Source organism: Carettochelys insculpta, chromosome 1 (genome assembly GCF_033958435.1).
Source record: "Carettochelys insculpta isolate YL-2023 chromosome 1, ASM3395843v1, whole genome shotgun sequence".
In the NCBI taxonomy this organism is placed as follows: Eukaryota; Metazoa; Chordata; order Testudines; family Carettochelyidae; genus Carettochelys; species Carettochelys insculpta.
In genome coordinates, this window is record NC_134137.1 from 247,686,056 (window position 1) to 247,703,555 (window position 17,500).

The following is a 17,500-nucleotide window of genomic DNA, read 5'->3' on the forward strand; positions in this document are numbered from 1 at the left end:
GATTAATCTGTGATGGAAAACTCTGTGTTCAATCAGGCACTTGAATCTGGGTCTCCCAGATTAATGCCCAATCTCTATTTTCTCCCTCCTCCTACAGGCACTGTTTTCCTGAAGCAAATTTCAATCTGAAAATGGACATTTAAGTCAAATTTCAGATTTATGAAAGCCGCTGTAAAATAGAGTTGCCATCTTCCTATCAGTTCTACCTTTCCTACAGCTTTTCTAAACAGCTTATTACCACAGTGCTAAAGTGCTGAGGCTCTCCTTGTAGAGAAACTGGAGAGACCTTTAGTGGGGTTCACTGCGGAAAGTTTCTTTAAAACAGAAAATCATCTTCTGTCATAAAAATCATGGGCTGAGGTCCCATGTCTAGCGGGCAGAGCGAAAGATTGAAAGAAATGGCTCTCTTGGCAGCTTCCCCACTCCCTCTCCTCCCTTGAGCTCCAGCCAGGACTCCTTTCAGCCAGTAAGAGCGCTGTCCCAGCCCTTTGCTCCTGCCTTGTGCAACTGCTTGCACCGCTGACCTGGATTACCCAAGACGCACTTATAAGAAACACAGACAGATGTCTTGTCAATGTGTATGATGGGACAACATCCAAAGGTTACTTACCAAATCTTCCCATCATCATCCTGCAAGTGAGAACATGGAATAAAAATATGCATTTAGTTCAGGAAACATTACTTCCTGTAATTGAAGTGACTCTGGGCTCAACAGGTCTGATCCTGTGCAGATCCTTGATGCCCCAGGGAGGTACGAGTCTCAGCACCTCACAGCATCAGACCCAACAAGAGAAAGATAATGGGCCAAATTTATCCCTGATGTAACTCCACTGATGTCTATGGAGTTACACCAAGATTAATGAGGCCCATTGATGCAAAATGCATAATTATTACTTTTCCAAGTCTAATACTGAATAAATAAATATATCAAATTATATTATAGCAAATCTCTGTGTACATTTAGATAATAGATTACATTATACTGTTCAGAATAAGCATTGTCATGGTTAGATATATCAATTTGATTTAGAGAAAAAAATCTAACATATATTTGAAAGTGTTTGTCTGTGTGTTCAAGAACTCCTCCTAAAAGGTAACAGCTAGGACCACAAAATTCAGTATGCAGCTTCCTCTTATCATAACTTACAACAAAGTAAGGGTTTAGTTGTGCCAGGAAAATGGGATGCAGCTGGAATGGGATTTCTGCTCATCAAACCATATATAAGAGCAACAGAATCACCAGGAGGTGAAAAGGTTTGGCTGGGCTCCCTCTCCCCTGGGACAGTCACAGTTTCAAGCCTCTCATCCTCAAGGCACCCTTTAAGGAGGGTGGGAGAGCTGAAGCACTCCTCCCTGCCTGCAATTTGTACAGGAACATTGCTGGCTACTCCACTTAGTCAGGGTGTGATGGGAAAATGCAAAGTTTGTTGTATTCTTCACTCTGGCTGGGGAGTGAAGGGGAGAAGATGAACTTGGAACTGCCCCAGATGGTGGACATGCGTCCAACCACCGGCAGCACCTTCTGGAACTGTAGTGACCATGGAGAGGTGTTTCTCAGATAGCAAATTTACATACACTGAGAATATAGCATATAAATACATACACACACACAAACACAGGGTGGGGGAATTCTGTACAAGCTTTAGTTCTGTTGACTGTTGTAGGGCTAAGAGCGTTTCGTCATATAGTAGGGTCACAACATATGCGAGGGTTCTGTGTTCAGAATGGATTTTCATGAATGGACAGGTGGGGGGGCTTGGAGCCCTGGAGAGCGGCAGCCACAGACGCTCCCCAGCCAGGGCCCTGGGGAAGGGGCGGCTGCTGGCACTCCCCACCCAGGGCCCCAGGGAATGGGCGGCTGCCAGCGCTCTGGCCCCAGAGCCCCGAGGAAGAGAGACCACTTGCAAACAATTGAATTTGCGAATGTGGCACTCGCAAATGTCAAGACCCTACTGTATTTCTAATTTGTGTCAGAACACGTAGGATTTTAGATACACATTTAATTACACACACACACACACACACACACAGAGCACGTTTCTCTTTAAAACAAAAAGCACTCTACAAATTACACACATCACCACTGAATCACAGCCACTTCTGAGAAAGAGGACTGCCAAGCACACTGCCCAAGCTGAAAGAGAGAAAAGAGTTTTGGCTAAAGATACAGTGGCAAATCTCCATTCCCCTGAAAAGGATCACAAGTGCTTTAATGTCCCCACAGAGGAGCTGTGCCCTCATTTCTAAATGTTTCAGCCAAAAGGACTCCCATGGAGCAAATCACCTGGTACTTCACTTAGCTACAAAATGATAAAAGGTTGAGGCAGCCCTATAGGGAACCCAGGCACTGATGAGCTGGAGAAGGCTCATGTAGGCCCCTTGTTAACATTGCCTTTAGGCCCCGTGCTGGAGAGTCTGAGCTTTCATTTTCAGCCAAAGAGCCTTTCTATCCCTTTTCCTTTGGGAGAACTGTAAAAACAGAAAGCGACACAGACCAGCTGCAAAGATTAAAAGGACTATGCTGCTGAGCTCCCACTGGGCAGCATGAGGATGAGAAAAACTTACAGATCCTTCCCACGCTCAATTTTCTTGTGAAAGTAGTTAGCCAATTTTGTGGAGGTGCCCCAAGAAGTGTGGTGCAGTCAGGCTGGACAGAAATGGGTTATACACAATAGGATAAAGGAGACAGAAAAAAAAATTCACAAATATCAATGACATATTAGGGTAAAGCTAAAATCTTTTGGAACACAGATTTATCAGGGAGAAAGACTTTTCTCTTGCAGTGTGTTTCTAGCGATAAAGTGGTCTCTGCATGAAAAAGTTGTGCATTAAGGGTGTCACAGATTCGGTTAATCTAATAAGCAGAGTTTTTATGCTCTTTCATTTTCAATGATATGCCATATATCCCTCTACACACACACACACACACACACACACACACACACACACACACACACACACACACACACACACACACACACACACCTCTCTCCCTCACATGGATAAGGATTTCCTGCTTACTCTGTTGTGGTTGTGAGCTCCTCAGTAACATGAGCCGTCTGGAGAAGGCCTTCCCGCTTCTGCAAACCAAGATATAAAAGTCAGAAAGCGGAACTGTAGTGGAGGAGTTCATAAGAGCTCTGCAGCATCAAGTCCCAAAGGAGAGCCAACATTTTATCTAGCTTTTAGGATAAAGTTTCTGTAGAGATGGGACAAGGCAACTGACACAGGGGGTTAAGATTTAGCACAGTGGCATTTATCAGACTGACAGCCAAATGAATGTTTAGAAGGCACATATCTCTGCAGCCTATAAATTCACTAGCAAGTCTCCTCAGGAGACAGGAATCTAAATTCTGCCTGGATCACAAATGAGAGAGAGTGAGTTTGCCCATCTCCTCTGAAGTCCCCTGTGGATATCTGTTCACGACATAAACATAATGAATGATTCAAATGAATTGGCAGACCTCAGAACAGCTTGGGGATGGGATAATAAGAGCGGTTACCAGAGGTCAAGGTTGAGGTACAGTGGCAGAACTACCAGTGTGTAATGGAGGCTTGCTCAGCACAAGAATCTAAACCAGGTTGAGTCAGTATCTCTCAGTAGTAAATTCACCAAGGAATTTGTAGGGGGAAAAAAGGAAATTATTTCATAATGGAAGTTATTTTTTGAAAAGTCTTTTTACTGGGCTTTTCAAGATGAATTTCTGCATGACTAAAATCTACTCTGCCCTTGTGAAACACAGTTACAAAACAGTTTTCCCCAAATCCTGTTAAATCCATGGTCTTCATGCTAGAGACAAAATCAAGCTGTGCTGTAAGCATGTCCCTGTGCCATCCTGGGGCCTATGGGACACATGTCATTGTTGTAATTGGGTCCTTCCTGCATGGTAGTTTTCTAACTCAATACAGAGCCAGAGCTTGTACTTGCTTATTTAACACATTCCTAACTTGCCCTTTCCTGACTGCACGGGTATTCTACAGAATTAAGGGATTCATAATTTCTCCTCTGACATTATTTTCCTCCTCTTTCTCTGTCAGTTTCAGATGCTGTCTTAGAGAGCTCAGCTCCCAGAAACTGACTTCCAACCAGATCTTGTCAAATTGACTTGCGAGATGATTCAGTTGGATTGCTCCTTCAGGACTTGTTGTAGTTTTGGTATCCCAGGGAAACAACCATCAAGCACAAGCCCCTTCCGTTCCCTCTTACTGATTTTTGACAGCTGAACCACACATGCCAACAAGAGATGGTTAATGAGAACACCACCACAAAGAGGCATCCATCTCTGAAGCATTTTGTTTAACCCAAGATCCGCTGCAGGAATTCCTTCCCACCACCCTTTATTCACAAAAAAGGACTGTTTTGCTGTTTCTTGTGAACCGGTGGCCCAGAGCAAATGTTGGCGGCAGCTGTCATCTCCTACCATTTTGCTGCCATGTCTTCTCTCCAGGGCCTGGCTCTGTGCTATACTGAGGGCATCTATCCCACTGTGTCTTAAAAAACACATCAAATCCACCTCAGAAATATATCTGGTTCTGATCCCTGCAGGTGGCCAAAGGATTACTGCCTGGACGGTGTGATAATGCAAGATGGGAGGACTGCAGGGATGGACAAATAAGGAAGTCTGACCGAGTGCTAACACTGAGGGCTAAGCAATTGCTGCTTTGTTTCCATCCCATTGGTCCTCTACTTTGCTTCTCAAATGGGCTTCTGCAGCCTCCAGCCACCTTACTGCCAAGAGGTAGGAAGCAATTTCTGTGAGTGAATGAATTCAGGAAGTACAGCTGGTGAATGGGTCTTAAATTTTGAAAAGGAAGAGGAAAACAAAGGTCCTGGATTGGTTGGAAACAATCACTCAAGGAAAAAGTGATGATTTTTAGAAGCTGAGCATGCTGGTCCTGCAAGAGTCTTGGAACTTCATCCCATGGACAACTGACCAAGGTTTGGTCCTGGCCATTTGCACTGCAGTCACTGAATAGACTTATTTTTCCATGAACACCACATACCCTCCTCACCTCTTTGGCCTTCGACTTGGGAATCCAGCTCTGGGAGGATCACCTCAGAGCAACCCTAAGAATTTTTAGTTGCACTGAGGTTACATGTACTGCAAATCTGTGACAATAAGTGCACTAGGAGAAAGATGGGTTCTGTCTAGGTAAGCCTTGAATATAATTTGAGTCTCACAGAAACTATGCACAGGAGACTTAAGCACTGTCCTTATGATGCTTTCTGAATAAGTTCTTTCTGTAGTCTCCGATTTTACATATTTCTCTATTATAAAAAAATTAACTGATGGGAATTTATGTTTCAAATGAAAATCAAAACTAAGGAGGGGGAAGTCAGCTAGGAGCAAAGCCTCAGGATTTTCAGTTCTCTGCTTTGGGAAGTAATTGAAGGGTTTCCTCTTTTGGGGGGGAAATGCTGAAAAACTCATATAATTAAAGCCATTCAGCAGGTGCAGTCCTAGCTCTGCTAACTACAGTACTTGAGGCAGCTATCCCTCCTGTGTAGGGGGACTTCATGAGTAACTATGAAAATCAAACTGTCAATGGTAAAAACAGTTTATAGTTCATAAACAAAGCATCTAAAAAAATTGGTCAATTCAAAGAGGAAATTAATACTGGCTTTCGCAACAATGTGCCCTGAAGCTGGACACACTGCCATCTTGTGGAATCTTTCATGACTTCCTTATTTCTAAGTATGCCCACTTGTTGTTTGTGAAGCGAACAACTAGCCAGGCCACCCCTCTGAGACTTACGTCCACACAGGAATTCCACATGGGGTAGCGGAGGAGGCTCATCACCACTGTGTTGGAGATCAATGCTGCAGTGGTCAATCCACTGGCTGCCAATTTATCATGTCTACACACACAAGATAAATTGATCTCTGAGCACTCTCCCATGAATACCGGTACCCCACCCAAACAAGACGAGTAGCCGGCAACCACAGCAGAGCAGCCCTCCCATTCCCCCAGCCCTGGTGACCTTACCGCACACAAGACATCACAGTCAGTATGTCAGCTTCAGCTATGTTATTTGTGTAGCTAAAGTAGATTGATGGTGGGGCTTAGTCTAGAGGAGGACTAAATGAAGCTTTAAGTTGATTTAAGGCATGTCTCCTTGAGAGTGGTTTTTTTTTTTTTGGCAGAACAGCAATTTTGGCCAGAGGTATGAAAAAACTGACACCTCCCCGCCAACACAGTTATGCACGCATGATCTCCAACATGAATCCAGCTACACCAACACATATGGTGCCAATATATAAATTCCTTCTGTCACCATAAGATATATTTACATGCTCCCCCGCCCCCCAATCCTTGTAGTACCGTGATACATTTAAACTGTGTCTATACTACCTTCCTACTTCGAAGGGAGGATGGTAACTACGGTCTCGGGAGATTATTAATGAAGTGCTGTGCTGCATATGCAGCACTTCATTAAGCTAATTCTTCCCCGCGGCAACTCCGAAGCTTTAAACTTCGAAGTGCCGGCTCATGCGTAGCCACAGCTCACCTGCCGGTACTTTGAAGTGTCCAGGGTACTTCAAAGTCCCTTTACTCCCACAAAATTTTCAGGAGTGTTTCATTAATAATCTCCCAACACCTTACTTACCATGCACCCTTCGAAGTAGGGAGCTAGTGTAGACAAGCCCTTAAAGTGTAGGAAAAGCTTTAAACAGATAAGGCTAATGTTGGCAAATTACCAGATTAATTTAAGACAATTTTTAAAAAGGATGAAACAGTTTAACTGAGTCTACTTTAAGAATTTTCACCAGCTGAACTAAATCAAGATACAGTAAGCTCTTCAATATCGTACAGTACACTCTTCAATATCAGGCAGCCCCAGGACCAGGAGGTTGCTGGATATTTGAATATGCTGGATATTCTAAAATACTCTGGGCGACTCCCTGCACAGGGATCCACTCTGAGCAGCTGGCCCATAGCCACGCTGCAAGCTGCTCTGGGCGGGGCATCATGCCACTCAGCAAGCTGCTCTGGATGGCTCACACATAGCTGCGCCATGTGCCTCTCTGGGCAGGGCACCGCACTGGGAGCTGCTCTGAGCTGTTTGCACACGGCTGCATGGTAAGCGGCTCTGGACAGCGTACCATGTTGTGCAGTGAGCCACTCTCGGGGAGAACAGAGGAGCTGCTGGCCACTCTCACATGACAGTTAAATGAGAAATCCTTTTATTCCAATACTGGTTAAAACAGCATTTACTGTAATCCTTTTATAAGGGGTAATAATGTCCTAAGTGATTTGAGTCCAAGTCCCATTGACTTCCACTTCTGGCATCTTTTCTTAAATGTGGGCCAAATTCTGCAGATACTTCCATACGCCAATCACTGCCCATGATGTTGACTGATCCACCTGGATGCACATAATAGTGGCTCTAACAGTATCGGGAGGGGTGGTCTATTACACTCTTTGTACAGCACCTTCTCTAATGGGACCCTGATTGTGACTGGGGCCTGTAGGTGAGACAATACATACAATACATTATCATAATTAATAATCTATTATTTAAATTATTAATAATGCTGATACTTGCTTTAAAAGCCTAAATATTGTGATGAAGCTCCTAATTTCACAAAGTAGATCCTGAGGTAGAATATTCTCTCCCCCAGGATGGGGAAAACAGAAATTCTCAATCGAAATGCTCATCTCAGTGGTAGTCTCCAGGCTGTAGTCTTATTTCGCCACACATCATTTGCACAAGTGAGAGGAAAAATCTTAGTCTCCAATGGCCTCGCTGGATGTGGAAGTAACAGGTTAGATTTCTTATTTCAATCTCCCTACCCCTGGAGGAGTTTGCCTCCCTCCCAACTTTTGGGGGCCAAAGGGGCTGTTCCCCAGGCAGGGCTCCCCCATTCCCCTACCTCTATAAGTGCAGCTTCTCTCCTGACACCTGACAGCACCTCTACAGTTCCTGCTCCCCAGCAGCACACGTCCTCATCCCAGTGCTCCTGGTGCACCACTGAATTTACTAACCAGTTCAGGTTGGTCCTTGATTGGCTCCCATTGTCCCAATCAATCTTAACTGTCTCAGCTGGTTCTAGCAGGTTCTAGATTGCCTCCTGGTGTGTCAGTTAAGCTGGAGTAACTGCTGTTTGGTTGCCATGGCAACAGGGTGAGGCCCTAGCATTAACACAGCTGTCTTTTCTGGTAGCCAGCAGGTTTTTCCCCCATCACAATACGTTACTGAACTGATACATGTTTCCTCCAGACTGAATCACACACAAGTTGAACTACAGATATTTTACAACTTATTCAAGCTCAAACTGCAGGATAGCATGCTGTAATTTAATATGCTGCAGGACAGTAGCAGCAGCCCAGTAAATGTGAAGGAGTGACCACATAGATAGCATGCACGTCTACGTACAGTCTCTCGTCCCGCCCAAGGTAGGTCGGCACTGCAGCTGGGAACGTGCAGAATCGTGCTAACTCTGTTCAAGCTAGGATTGTATTCAAGAGACAAGCCTAAACCACCATCCTTGTTGCAATATCAATGCATCTATTTTTAATGAGCCATGTTGGCCACAGTCTTTCTGCCTGGGCTTGGAGGATGCTCCCAGCTGCAGTGGAGACACACCTTAAGCATTCCACCTGGCAGTCAAAAGAATGTCAGTATTTTAAATTAAACCAAATCGTATGTCTTACCTATCACTGTCTAAATTTCATCTTAAGAGAATTATCCCAAATTTGCAGAACAAAGGGACTCAGTTCCATCACACTCCGTATCTTCTCATTCCTGAAATGATTCCCACCATAGCAAGCATCTGACAAAGTGGGTCTTTGCCCAGGAAATCGTATGCACCAATAAATCTGTTAGTCTATAAGGTACCCCAGGACTTCTCGTTTTTGTGGATACAAACTAACATAACTAGCCCTCTCATACACCACACCAAGGGTGAGACCTCTCACTGCTATTGCCAAATCCATGGTCAATGCTCTCAGTCACGCTTACATTATAACTGCATGGGTCATCACACTGAACATTTACAGCAGATCTTGAGAAAGCAGCCAGTGAGAAGGCTCGGACTGGTAGGATTGTAGTTGCTCAGGAAATTTGGATTCAGGTCCCATCTGGGGGCTTCTGTAGCTTCATCAGCCAAAGAGAACCACAGAGCCAGGAATGAGTGAGTTATGACAGGAAGTGTGACAAAAAAATGAGTTAAAGTACCCTGCAAGCAGCAACATGGTCTTTGTAGACCAAGAAAAATGGGCAGAAAGCCAGGACCAGAAAGCAAAGACAGAAAGGACCAGCAATGTCTAGGGCAGGAAACTAGAAGTCAGGGTTCCTTGTGCCAAATGCTATCTTCCTAATCAAGCCAAAAAAACAGGAACAGATCTAAGAAAGATGACAACTAAGATCAAAATGCAGAGCTAAAGGGATCAGTGTCACAATCAGCATGATGACCTGTCCCCTAGGAAACACCTATGACTTCCAAAACAAGAGATTCTAAACCTCTCCCCAGATCCTTGTGTGGTTGCTATCTGAATGGGTTCCTCTTCAATGAACAGCCAAAAGTGATTTACTGGTAGTAAAAAGAAAACAAATGGAGCTCTGGCATGCAACTTGCAGCATGTATTAATTTTTTGTATGGCAATAGCAACAAGAGGCCTTGACCATTATTAGAGATGCATTGTTCCAGGTACTTTGTGAACACATCATAAAATATGGCAAGAGTCATATATTCCAAGGCCAGAAGGGATCATCCACTCTGGTCTCCTGAATAACACAGACTGGGGTAGCTAAATAATGAGGACAAAGAATGGTTGGAGGAAAGGCTTTTGACGTATAAGCAGAGCAGGGTGATGGATGGCAGTCATGATGATATGCCATACCGGAGAGCTCATACTTACCCTTACAACTACTACTTGAACAGAAACGTGCTCAGGAAGCCGGATCGGAGCCCGGAAATGCATAGCCAAAGCTACCAGAAGATGGAGAATGGAAACCAGATTCTTGCCATGGATTGCTAAAAAGAAAAAGTTGAAAACCGATTTTAAATTACCAGCTGCTTGTTTGTTTGTTTGTTTGTTTGCGGGGTGGCGGCGGAGGAAGGTTAGCAAGGCAACCTTCTTCTTGGCCCTCCTCCTGACTGGGACTCCCTCCTTTTCATGAGCCTATACATTTAGACCCTCCTCTGGAACCCCCAATCATGCATCTGACAAAGCGGGTCTTTGCCCACAAAGGCTTATGCTCCAAAATATCTGTTAGACTATAAGGTGCCACAGGACTTCTTGTTGCTTTTGAAGATACAGACTAACTTGGCAAGGCAACATAACGATCACAAAAGATTTTTACAACCATTGATGAATTACCCTGCGTCAGATGGATAAATATTATCCCCACCTTACAGACATAACAGAGGGGAACAGATTCTCCAAAGGCACAAAAAGCAAGTAAAAAGTAGAGCCAATTATGGACATTAGACCAGTGCTCAGATTATCGTTCTCCTCTGGGAACAGTAAAAGAACTGAGGGAGCATATTACATATACTAACCACACACAATACTAATTCAGGGTACTGACACCCCAAAGAACTACAGCTGACTGCGTCAACAAAATAGTGCACATTCTTAAAGTCATGTCTGCAGAAGTACAAAACCACATTGGCTATTAAAGTGAATTAGCACATCTTGAGCAAGTTCAAATATGCCCAGTTGTATTAAATCAGGCTGATACTTGAAAATGCCTATCCTGAACAAATCTGTAGCAAATTACACAGACTATGGTGTGCCTGCTTGTAAGGCACATTAAAATAGTTCACTCCTTATGTGGAAACACACCATAAATTCTGTTGTAGATAAAAGGACCATGCGCTAAAGCATGGTTTCTCAAAATGGGTGGCGTGCCCCCGGGGGTGGAGGCGTGAAGAAATTCGGGAGGGGGGGCATGAGACAACCCAGCCCCCCCATCATTCCCCCCACTCCAAGAAAGAGATGGCCTTTGCTTCTGGCTCTCAGCCCCTGCCATTTTACATGGGTGACCTAGCGCACCTGCTATAAAAGAGGGCAGCCAACAAAGACCCATGTGGAGCTAGCTGCCTCCTGCAAAGGTGGATGAGTGTGCGTTGGGTTGGGAAGGAGGAGGACGATAGGATTAGATGGGGGGCTGCAGGTACTTGGCTCCTGTGAGGGTGTTGGGGTTAGAGCTGGGGTGGGGCTGGTGGTGCCCAGCTTTGTGGGAGGGGAGGGTCTCAGGTGGGCGGCTGGCAGGGCTTGTGGGGCTCGGGTGGCAGCTGGCTTGCAGAATTCATGGGGCTTGGGCGGCTGACCCCCGCAGCATGGGGCTCAGATGGCTGGGGCTGGGGCTGGAGGGCCCCAGCAGCACAGGCCTTGGGAGGATTGGGCTGGCCAGCGGGCGGTTAACCATGGCAGCTTGGGGCTCGGGTGGCTGGGGCTGGCCAGCGGGCGGTTGGCCACAGCAGCATGTGGCTCGGGCCACTGGTCCTGACAGTGTGGGGCTCAGGTGGCCTGGGATGGCAGGCTGGCAGCTGGCCCTGGCAGCGTGGGGCTTGGGCGGTCGGCTCAGAAGACTGGCCCATGGCTGAAGCAGGCAGTGGGTGGGTGGATGGCTGGCCCTGGCAGCTGGTGGGTGGCCCCAGCAGCGTGGGACTCAGGAGGGTGGATCTGACAGTGCAGATCTCAGGTGGGTAGGCAGCTGGTACGGGGCTCAGGCAGCTGGCCAGCTGGGGCTGCACCAGGTGCCCACAAGGGCTCAAGAAAAAGTATTTGTGCTTATTTTTAATTTTAAGTAACACTGTATATCAAGTTTTTGTGCTTATTTTAAATTACAAATTGAATTTTTTGTTAAAAGGGAGGGTGGATGATGCTAAAGACGAAGTTAGGGGGTGTGTGGGTTTCTCAAAAATCAAAAGGGGGATGTGATGCGGAAGTTTGGAACCACTGCCCTAGAGGGATGTACTTTATGCTTACTCAGAAATAGTATCTCCAAACAGGACACTGTCATGCTAGAATGAATGCCTAGGTCCAAGCTCTCAAGTCTCCACCTTGAGAATCTAATAAGTTTCTCAGATTTATAGAGCTCAGCAAAACAATATTATTATTATTATTATTATTATTATTATTATTAAGAAGTTTAAAGGCATGATGCACTTCGAAGAGTCCAATTATAAACATATTCCTCCTCCTCTGAAGGAGCTGGAACAAGGATCTTAGAAGTTGATGGGTATATGGCATAACCCCAACCTTCACCTTCATATATAGCTTCATATGGGCAACAGCTATGCCTTACTATTAGTATTCTGTAAAATATTTCACAAAATGTGTGATCAAATTATTGGTTACCAGGATGGATGTTGCATTTCTGAAATGTGCAGCAGAGAAGCATTTCCTCTTTGTACGCAGGCACATGAAACAGTCTCATTTCAAAGCAGACCTTTTGCACATAGCACTTACAGTCAACATTCCACTTGATTGTCCAGCCGTGGGGTCGGAGTAAATCATGGACAGCTTCCAGAACTGTCTGCAGCTTTTGTTTCTGACCAATTTCAGACTGCGTCACTTCTGCCACATTCAGTTTACGGTCAGCCAGCTTTTCTGCATTTAAACAAACAGGCCTTGTTAAACAAGCACAGGGAAGAGAACACAACTAGAAGGCAATGACTCTTGGGCACCAATCCTGAGATCTGTCACCTTGGACAAGTAAACCACCTGTGAAATGGGAATATTTATGTTCCAAACTTCACAGTGATGTCTTCTGGTAACTTCAGTATTTGGGAAAAACACAGAGATTCTTGGGAGGTAGTATTTTAGAAGCATTGTAATAACCTTCAGAAGGTACCATTAAAATTTAGTCAATGTACCTTCCTTCTTCCTCCTGAATAGTTAAATGAGTTCAACATGATAGCCACATCTACACGTGCCGGCTACTTCGAAGTAGCCGCGCCAACTTCGAAATAGCACCCGCCATGTCTACACGTGGCGAGCGCTATTTCGAAGTTGAAATCGACATAAGGCGGAGAGACGTTGAAGTCGCTATCCTCATGAGGAGATGGGAATAGCGCCCTACTTCAACGTTGAACGTCGAAGTAGGGCACGTGTAGACGATCTGCGTCCCGCAACATCGAAATAGTGGAGTCCGCCATGGTGGCCATCAGCTGAGGGGTTGAGAGACGCTCTCTCCAGCCCCTGTGGGGCTCTATGGTCACCATGTGCAGCAGCCCTTAGCCCAGGGCTTCTGGCTGCTGCTGCTACAGCTGGGGATCCATGCTGCACGCACAGGGTCTGCAACCAGTTGTCGGCTCTGTGGATCTTGTGCTGTTTAGTGCAACTGTGTCTTGGGGGGGCCCTTTAAGGGAGTGGCTTGCTGTTGAGTCCGCCCTGTGACCCTGTCTGCAGCTGTTCCTGGCACCCTTATTTCCATGTGGGCCACTTTGGTGTGTAGACGCTCCCCTGCAGCGCCTACTTCAATGTAGTGCTGCCCAACGTCGACGTTGAATGTCGACGGCACCAGCCCTGGAGGACGGGTAGACATTATTCATCAAAATAACTTATTTTGATGTAGCATTCACGTGTAGATGTAGCTGATAAGGCCCTGTCTGGCACAAGAAAAGTTACACCAGTTTGACCTCAGGTCTGATTTTGTTAAAATGGTGCAAAAGTCTGTGCAGTTGAAACCAGAGGTATTTCAATTTAATCTGCAGTCAGTTAGGAATCAGTTTAGGCTAAATCTAAGGCTATGGCTGCACTAAAGCCCTTATAGCTGCGCAGTTTCACCAACGCAGCTACACCTCTACAACCTCTTTGGTGTAGCCACTCTAAGATAGTGTAACTTCCACTGCACAGGCAGGAGGCTTAGTCACATCCCTGAGCAATATAAGTTATACTGACATAAATAACAGTGTAGACATAGCTACTGGAGGGAGGGATAATTCAGTGGCCTCAGAACAGGCCTACTAAGCCCAGCAGTGTGAGCTCAATCCTTGAGCAGGCCATTTAGGGATCTAAGGCAAATAAATTTAAAAAAAAAAAAAAAACATCAGGGATGGTGATCAGTCCTGCTGTGAGTGTACAGGACTGGACTTGACTACTTCTGAGGCCTCTTCCTTCCAGCTTTATGAGATAAGTACATATTTAAATAAGCCCTCTCTTAAACCAAAATAAGCATTACAAACAGTGGTTTATACTAGCTTAGCTAACTTACTTTAAAAACAGAATTTATGTTAAACTGACATAACTTTATCATATAGACAGGATCTAAGTAGGTTAGGTTTTTTGTTTTTGTTTTTTTAATACAGTTGACAAGGCACAGCAAGCTTTGGTTTAAAAAAAAAACAAAGTCACAAATTTTACTAAAATTTGGAGCTGCTCAATCATTCATGTTAACTATTCACCAAGAGCTACACACTAGTGGTTCTTCTTTCTCCATTATTCAAGCCAAGAAAATGAGCTGTGCTGCCTCTAATAACTCTTCCTCAGACTGGTGGAGATGAGGCAAAGAGGACAAGCTGTCTCTGGTGACTTGTACAGCAAACAGAGAAGTTGGTACCTTCTCCTCCTTAGGCTAGGGTAAAAAAGGCCAGCTCACCATACTCTTGGGGTGGGGAATCCAGGGCCTTTCATTCACTCGATATCCTGCTAGAACATTTTTTTTGTTGTTGTTTAATAGAAGGGAAGGCACCACCTCCTTGGGAAGTGAATTTTTTGTCATAAACCTCATTGTTATTAATTTTCTCTGAATACACAAGTTAGGGATCCAGTTTACTGCAAGCCAGCAAACAGGTACTTTGCTAATCTTTTATGCTGACCCCATATAGACCATCGCACCCCAGTGGCACTATTTATCATCTGGATCAAATTCTGCAAACAATGCACAGCCTCTAAATTAGTCTGACACCCATTTGTTAATCTACTACTATGGGTGACTTCAAAAGTCTCCAGATGAGAAGCTCCTGTTTTCCATCTGTCATATTTCCTTTAAGGAATCTGAATTCTATTATTAAATCTCAGAGCAACTTTCACACATGAAACAATAACAATCAAGACGTGCATGAGGGTTAAGGAACCTACTTTAAGGCTATGTCTACACTAGCACACTACGTCAAAGTAGCCTATTTCATCGTAAGAACATCGAAATAGGCTACTTAGACGCGTATCATCTACACATCCTCCAGGGCTGGTGCCATCGACGTTCAACGTCGAAGTAGCGACAGAGAACATCAAAAGGAGCTGCCCTGGAAGGAAACATGGAACCTCCACACACACAAGTACTCCCCCATCGAAATAAGGGGCCAGCAAAGCCCCAAGCCCCTCCCTTAAAGGCCCCCTCCCAGGCACACTCGGCCTGCACAGCACGAGATCCACAGAGCTGACAACCGGTTACAGATCCCGTGAATGCAGCATGGACCCGCAGCTGCAGCAGCAGCAGCAGCAGCAGCAGCCAGAAGCCCTGGGCTAAGAGGTGCTGTGTGAGGTAACCATAGAGCCCCACAGGGGCTGGACAGAGCATCTCTCAACCTCTCACCTGATGGCCACCGTGGAGGACACCGCTATTTCAAAGTAGCAGGACGCAGATCATCTACACATGCCCTACTTCGATGTTCAACGTTGAAGTAGGGTGCTATTCCCATCTTCGGATGGGAATAGTGATTTTGATGTCTAGCCGCCTAATGTCAATTTCAATGTCGAAATAGCACACGGCGCATGTAGAATGCGTGCTATTTCGACGTGCCGGCTACTTCGAAGTAGCCGGCTAGTGTAGACGCACCCTAAGAGTCTCAAAAGGGTGAAATGAAGGATCGACTTTTGTTCACAGATTGTGAGAAGTGCCCCCCTCCAAAAAAAAAAAGACGCCGCTCCTGTGCCACACATCATTGCCTCTTGCTGTGTCACTAATACAAGAAGGCATTTAGCTTCAACAATACAATCATGCTTGCTACAGCAAGCAAGTCTAGACCACAAGATGGGGCCCAATTGTGACAGCCACAGCTCTGTGAAGAAGAGGCAGGCCTGGATGGCAGAAGATGGGGAAAATTGCAACCTGCCATCTTCACAAAATTCAACTTTCACAAGGGTTCTCAACATGTGAATGTTGAGCCCCTACTGTATTCCCTGGATAATGTCCCTTTAAACAAAAAAAGCTAATTGTTACAATAGTTATTTTGTTTCTGGCATTATATGGCAAGGATCTGTAAGCTTGTGAAAACTTCCTAAGTAGTCTGAAAAATTAATCTCACCCCATTTTATTGAGCTTCACCCTGTTTAGAGGCATTTTAATTGCACAATGCAACAATTATTGTAAATCAGTATTTAAAAGATTGTGAACATTTACTGGAACACTGTGGGGCTTTTCCTAAATGGCAGATAAGGGAAATTCAGCAAGCATAACGCACTAAGGCTAATGAAATTAGCATAATTAAAACACCTAGCTCTACCTCCTTCTGACAGCTCTGACAATGTTCCCTGGGCACTTGCTCTCAATCTGGAGGTCACAATTAAGGGAACTATGAGCCTGTTTTTCTAGCATGTCTGATCTTCTACCTCTTGACTCTCAAAGGCTTTGTTTACACTACCACTTTTGTCCGTAAAATTTTTGTCGGTCGGGTGTGAAAAAACAAAACACCCTCCTGACTGACAGTTTCTCTGACAAAAGTGCGGGTGTGGACAGCGGTATGTCGACAGAAGCAGCTCTTCTGACAACATAGCTAATACCCCTGACCAGGGTGCCTTATTTATGCCAGCATGAGAGCTCTCTCCTGTCAGCACAGAGCAGCTACAAGGGAGACCTTGCAGCAGCTGTACCACATTAAGGTCCATAGCGAAGACATGACCTAAGTCTCTGCACAGGATTCTTTGCGCTATGAGCCACGGCACTGACTCCTGCAGCACCTCCTGTGAAACACAAAGGGTTCTGGTTTGAAGTTATTAGGGAGAACAGTTGCCAAATGGGGAAGGGAAGGTGTAAAGGGATGTGAAGCAATAGCTAAAATTACTATTTACTTAACCTAATGACAGACTGAAGATCCTATCTCCCCTAAACCCAAGAGAGTGCGTGCACTCCATAGTGCCACATTGTACAAAGTGAATTTTTGAGGAAGTGTCTACTCTGACCTGCAAAAGGAACCGTTTTAACGTATGAAATGGACTGCTCTCGGACCAAAGACTTTCAAAAGTGGGCATCCTAGATCTAGAGTTCGGCCAGCTTCATTCTGACTGACAAAAGTTAGCACCAGTTCCCTGTAAGTTGAGTGCTTGGGCGGCAGCCCTGGAAACATTTAGGTGCCACTCAGCTGATGAGCAGAGCACCCACAGCTGCCCCCCAGGTGGCAGCATGCGTTATCTGCACAAGCCACAATGCACATAAAATTTAGTCCACGCAGAAATGGAAAAATGCAGAGGGAACACTGCTTAGCACGTGTCTCCTTGGCGCTATTTCATCTGTCTAGGCAGTTCTCCTGAGTAGGCGGAGGTTAGACATCAGCATGAATTGCCCATTGTAGGGAGCAGGTTTCTTCTCTATTCGAATCTCCTAT

General features: G+C 45.2%; 1 protein-coding gene across 1 annotated transcript in view; it reads right to left on the reverse strand.

Moving 5' to 3' along the window:
* The window catches only part of LOC142018195 (beta-parvin), a 102,926-nt gene that overhangs the window by 22,090 nt on the left and 63,336 nt on the right, over positions 1-17,500 (reverse strand). The window contains exons 5-8 of the mRNA XM_075003747.1: positions 12,426-12,566; positions 9,864-9,979; positions 3,022-3,080; positions 611-630 (exon numbers count right to left, since the gene is read on the reverse strand). Coding sequence (XP_074859848.1) covers positions 611-630; positions 3,022-3,080; positions 9,864-9,979; positions 12,426-12,566 — 336 coding nt within the window. The remainder of the gene's footprint in view (positions 1-610; positions 631-3,021; positions 3,081-9,863; positions 9,980-12,425; positions 12,567-17,500) is intronic.